Source organism: Trichomycterus rosablanca, chromosome 14 (assembly GCF_030014385.1).
Source record: "Trichomycterus rosablanca isolate fTriRos1 chromosome 14, fTriRos1.hap1, whole genome shotgun sequence".
In the NCBI taxonomy this organism is placed as follows: domain Eukaryota; kingdom Metazoa; phylum Chordata; class Actinopteri; order Siluriformes; family Trichomycteridae; genus Trichomycterus; species Trichomycterus rosablanca.
In genome coordinates, this window is record NC_086001.1 from 13,604,570 (window position 1) to 13,610,438 (window position 5,869).

General features: G+C 39.5%; 1 protein-coding gene across 1 annotated transcript; it reads left to right on the plus strand.

The window, feature by feature from the left end:
• The first annotated feature begins 612 nt into the window (after window positions 1-612).
• Window positions 613-5,616, plus strand: LOC134326134 (leukotriene B4 receptor 1-like). Its single transcript, XM_063008341.1, is given in 5 exon segments — window positions 613-1,097; window positions 3,650-3,920; window positions 5,093-5,287; window positions 5,290-5,405; window positions 5,604-5,616. Coding segments are annotated over 5 exon segments (1,080 nt in total).
• Window positions 5,617-5,869: the final 253 nt, after the last annotated feature.

The window sequence follows — 5,869 nt, forward strand, 5'->3', positions numbered from 1 at the left end:
TTAAGATTGCTAGGACCGTCTTATAACCAGTAAATGGAGCCACTTGAATGCTACGTGAATGAAAAATGTTATATCACTTAACACAAACCTTAAAAAACTGGAAACGGCTCACTTCACGGTTTGTGACGCAATTTTCACAACTGCGAATTAGGTAGGGACTTAGGTATACTACAGAGTGAGTCAAAAGTTGCAGGACACTCTTTTATTTCAAAAACGAAAGGGAAAATGACAAATCCAACAAAATATAGGCCCCCTCACCCATTATTTGCTGGGGTATTCAGATATGTCATTTTCCCTTTCGTTTCTGAAATAAAAGAGTGTCCTGTGACTTTTGACTCACCCTGTATTTACCTTCTACACTTCTACACAAACAAAAATACTGAATACTAAATATAAGTGTAAATATGTGAGTTTGTTGCCTTGTGATGGAGTGGCGCTGTGTTAAGAAAGACTCTGGTTCCACCCAATCCTGACCAGTATTAAGTGGCTGCTAGAGATAAGACATTGAATAAAAGAATGAGTTTGTCTGGAATATATTAACATAGTTTTTCCCTCTTTTTTCCTTTTTAGCTTACAGCAAGTCACTAACACATATTACAAGAATCTGTTGATATGGAAAGCATAAACAATACAACCACTGCCATCGTGGCTACCTCCAAGGGACTCCCACTCTCTGTTCAGATTGGGTTAGGAATCCTGCTTGTAGCCTTCATCCTCGGTTTTCCAGGGAATTTGTTTGTGGTGTGGACGGTACTATGTCGTGTCCAGCGCCGCTCTGTTACATGTCTCCTGGTCCTGAATCTGGCAGTGGCTGATGCTTTTGTACTCCTGAGTGCCCCCCTTTTCATGCGCTATCTGGTTGGTGGAAAGAGCTGGGAGTTCGGGGCTGGGATGTGTAAGGCCGTGCACTATCTCTGCTATGTCAACATGTACGTCTCTATTTATCTGATCTGTGTTATGAGCATGGACCGCTGGCTGGCTGTCAGCAATCCCTTCCTGTCACAGAGGCTGAGAAACACCAAAAACCTCTACAAAGTCATGCTGGGGGTCTGGATCATGTCCTTTCTCATGGCACTGCCCATTCCCTTCTACCGCAGGTTCGTATCAGTATATTGCTCACATGTTAAAAAAAATGCATGATGGTATGGGTGTGTCACAGCACCAGGGTCCTGGGGACCGGTGCACCAACCTTGTGACTCTCCATGAGAGGTCTGGCATGTTCTCCTTGTGTCTATGTGGGCAGGTTCCTTCCACCAAATTGACCATTAATGTCAGTGAAATGGACATCCAGTGTTTTCAGACTCTCATAATGAAGCAGTTAAAGATTAATTCATAAAAAATATGCACGATGATAAATTTTAATCTTATTGTTGATCTGCACTAAAGACATTAGAATGAACCTACTGGTACACGAGATATAGAACTGTTGAATTACTGATTTGGCCACAAGTGGCCATTTACTGTCTATAACTGCACATCTTTGACAAGTAGTTTGGTACAAAGTACAAGTACAAGGCAATTACAGGTACTATGTACACACAGCTTCTAAACCAATTTACAACAACAGTCTTTTTATTGATCTGTTTCCAAAACAGGCTAATGCACTAAATAATACTTTTCATCTTGGTGAAACTGCATGAAGCTACCACAGGGCTTTGGCACGACTGGTAGAGAGCAATTAGTATTCAAGTTTGCAAGTTTGAAAAATTTAAGTAGGAGTGAAATAGTGTAAATATTACTGAAGTATTACATGTATGAAACATAATACAAAACACTAGACAATGTTGCCAACTTAAAAACAATTACAAAATGTGATTAAATGTACCTGCATAAGAAACATGATTAGTAGTTAGCTTGATTTCCTCTTAAGTTGAGTCAGGTTACTAGAAACATGATCGTTATCTGAGCTGTTACCCACATAAAGCCGCAATTGGAAATATAATATAAAATAACACCTTTAATGTGAAGCATGGTGATTGTAAAAAAAAAAAAAATCCTACAGTGTCAATAAACAGAGAAAGAATATTGCTACAGTACTGCTACAAACAAGCAAATTTGGTAAGTCAACATAATTTGACAAATGTCCATGTGGAATATTATTAAACCAACAGCTTGCGTACTTTAGCCTATACTTTGACCTATAATTAGCGATTTCAGTAAGTGTTAATAAGCTGCTGAGTTCAGATTTAGTTTTACTACATAATATTGTTATACTGTGTGTGGGCACAAGAAATTTTTTTTTACTTAAGCTACAAAAGTCATGCCAAAAATGTAAATGTGTAGTAATTGTATTAGTAATTGAGCTGGTGACTTTACTGTAGCTTATAAATAAAACTCGTTTGACTTCACCAATTATAAATATCAACAAAAATATATGCTGAAACACAGGTGACACTATCCACAGTCAATCTGTTGATGCATGCTCAATAATCCAGGTACACAAATCCACAAAGTTGAATCAGTTCATCTGGACCCAAGTTTGTTGTAGAGATACGTTTCGTCACTCAATCCGAATGACTTCTTCAGACTGAAGAAGTCATTCGGATTGAGTGACGAAACGTGTCTCTACAACAAACTTGGGTCCAGATGAACTGATTCAACTTTGTGGATATCCACAGTCAAACGATTTTAAAATCAGGATGAGCTTAGAGGGTTTTCTATGGAGCCTTATTAAGTCGTGTGTGCGTCGCTCTAACAGTTCCATACATAAAACCATCACACGTTCCATACATTAACACATGTTGTTAGGGGCTCCGTATGAAACAGTTGAATATGGTGTGATCATCTGTTACACACAGGAGGGAGACTGCATATTACATCAAGGCTCCAAAACAAACAATCTACGGCTAACAACATGTGTTAATGTATGGAACGTGTGATGGTTTTATGTATGGAACTGTTAGAGCGACGCACACACAGATGTATGCGGGTTGTCATAGTAATGTTTATACACACGTTAATGTTCGCTACTGTTGTAGATGTAATAAATATAAAGTAAGCAAGTACAATGCTTAATTGTCCATTCTGTTTATTGACAAGATAGTCAAGAAATGGAACAGAGTAAACAATATTCAACTGTTTCAACCTTTTTAAGTCGTGGCCACGGTCTCATTCCCACTCCTTACTAAGTCGTGGCCACGCGCTATTATCTCGTTCCCACGTGTTAACAATGCGTGGCCACGACTTAATAAGGCATGGGAACACGTTAATAAGGCGTGGCCACGCGTTATATTTTTTTGTAAGGGATGTCACCTTAGGGGCTCCGTACTTTTCTGCAAGATAGAGGCCCCTGCTTCTTCTTCTTTTGTTTCTCCAGCAAACAACCAAGTCAAGCTTTAAGTCAAGTGCTCTGTTCCTGCTCTCCAGCTGGTGGACTGTAACACCTGTGTTTTGTTCCTGGACTACACAGTATACCTGAATTTATTACCTTATGCTGCGAGTAAATGTACCCAAACAATCCACAATAAACACATGAACAAACTCAGATTTGTGAAAGTTCTTAAACAAAGAAGGCATGGGTTTAAATCATTTAATCAGTGAAAAAAGCCAAATTGATATTCTGCCATGACATGCATGTTGCTTCCAAGCATGGATAAACTGTTGAACTCAACTAATCATCTGTAATTTGTGTTTCTATCCATCTCAACAGCGCACAACCGATCAATCCAAATATATCGGTGTATCTCTGTTCTCAGTACCACTGGGACTGGGATGGACATGTCGTCTTCCAGTACCTCACAGAGACGATACTGGGCTTTCTGATCCCCTTCAGCTTTATCATTTTTTGCTACACCTCTGTTATTTGCCGGTTACGCAGTGCCATGTTTCAAGGACGTATGAAGGGCAGCCTTCTCATTCTCATCATCATCATAGCATTCACTGTCTTCTGGCTGCCCTACCACTTAATTAACGTCATACAGGTACGATTACTGTCACTTTACTATTGTACAATCAGGAAAACTTTCTATAAGAATACTGAAAGCCAAGGTAAGCAATGTTGGTACTTCTTGCTAAACTTTGCTGCAGTTCCACTATACACTTGTAATGAACATCACTGCCATGGTGAACATGGGAAACAGATATAATCATTCAATGTGCATCAGTTAGCAATTAGCTATGACTTATCACAATCCAATCTGCCATTGCATTTGCCATTGAACACACACACACACACACATTTTTCAGTGCCATTGCATTAAGCTAGATTTGCACCTTGAGAGCCATGAACATAAAATATGCTTACACCATCTCATCCAGGCTTTAACATGACTGCCCATGTTGTACATTGTGTTGTAAACTTTAGATAGCTAATAAAGCTGGCCTATATTACAAGTGTTGCAGTTTGAGAGGTTAACAGGTTTTCACCCATTTCAAACTTGGCTTCATATACAGTCTTTCACCATCCACTATGCATAATATTGTAAAAAGATTCAGAGATGCTGGAGACATGTCAGCCCATGTAGGATAAGGCCGGAAACCACTGTCGAATGTGTGTGACCTTCAAGCCCTCAGGCGGCACTGCATGAAAAACAGTCATGGAAAACTGTTGTCAATTAACACAGTCCACTCCTGCATGAAGAAACATTGAGTTCTCCATGCCAAAGAGAAAAAGGATTATTGAAACCTATCTAGAAAGGTGCAAAAGCAAACATCTGTCATGGTATAGGCGTGCATCAGTGCCCACGGCATGTGCAAATGTACAGTATAAAGGTACCTTTGATGCGGAGGTGTACATTGGAATTTTACAAAGACACAGAGTGAGGTGCTTGACTAGCCTGCCAGCAGTCAAGAAATGTCTTCTATTAAAAACGTACGGCCCATCAGTCAGAATCAGACAACAGACACCACAGACTGTAGAGCAGCTGAATAATTAACATCCTTAGTTCCATTAAAAAGTGTAATGAACATGAATGCCTGGGTTCCAACTTTTTGAGTGTGTTGGAGGTAACAAATTCAGAATTTGTAAATATTTACAACATATGATCAAGTTGGTCAGTAAAACATTAAGAATCTTTTTCTTGTACTTTTGTCAGGTAAATCTGTTAATCACTACACTACATTTAATCTGTTTCTGTTCTGACTGTTTCTGTAGGTGATTGGGCTGCTGCAGAGTGAGTCTCTTTTAGCCACGGCTAAATCTGCTCGTCCCAACGTGACAGCGTTTGCATTTCTAAGCAGTAGCGTAAACCCTGTGCTCTACCTGTTTGCCGGCAGCTCACATATCCGCCGTGCTGGCTTTGGCTTCATGGCAAAATTCTTTGATGGGACCAACTCGGAACACACGTCCACCACCGACGTTCCACAAGCCACACAGACAGTTCTGCCATTTCACGATTGTCGCTAAAAGCATTCCGAAGTGGTGGGTCAAGAAAGAAGAGCTATGGAGTTCCTCCACGCCAAGCTGTGTCAGACCATAAGCATATAACTCATTTTATGTATCCTGTTAGAAATTGATGTTTCTGAAACACCTACACTCAATAATTAGAAAAGGGGTCTACATACTTTTGGCCATATGGTGTACAACGACTATCCTCGTACACAACAGCCAATGCACCACCTATCAGTTAATCATTTCACCTAACTGTGTTACACGTTATCTGCAGTTGTGTCACTTGAAGGAAATCAAATGTTTGTTTATTCATTTAGTTTTTATTTCTTAAATTAAATGCTGTTTTCATGTCTCCAGACAGCCCTGTTGCTACAAATGTTTACTCAGTCAATTTACAAATGTGCAGTTGGGAATCAAACCCATAAACTAACTTGACTTAAATGTGTTGCCATCATATAAGCAATTAAGCAATGGATAATGCAGAGTAAAAATATATTTAAACATACACCGATCAGCCATAACATTGAACCACCTGCTTGT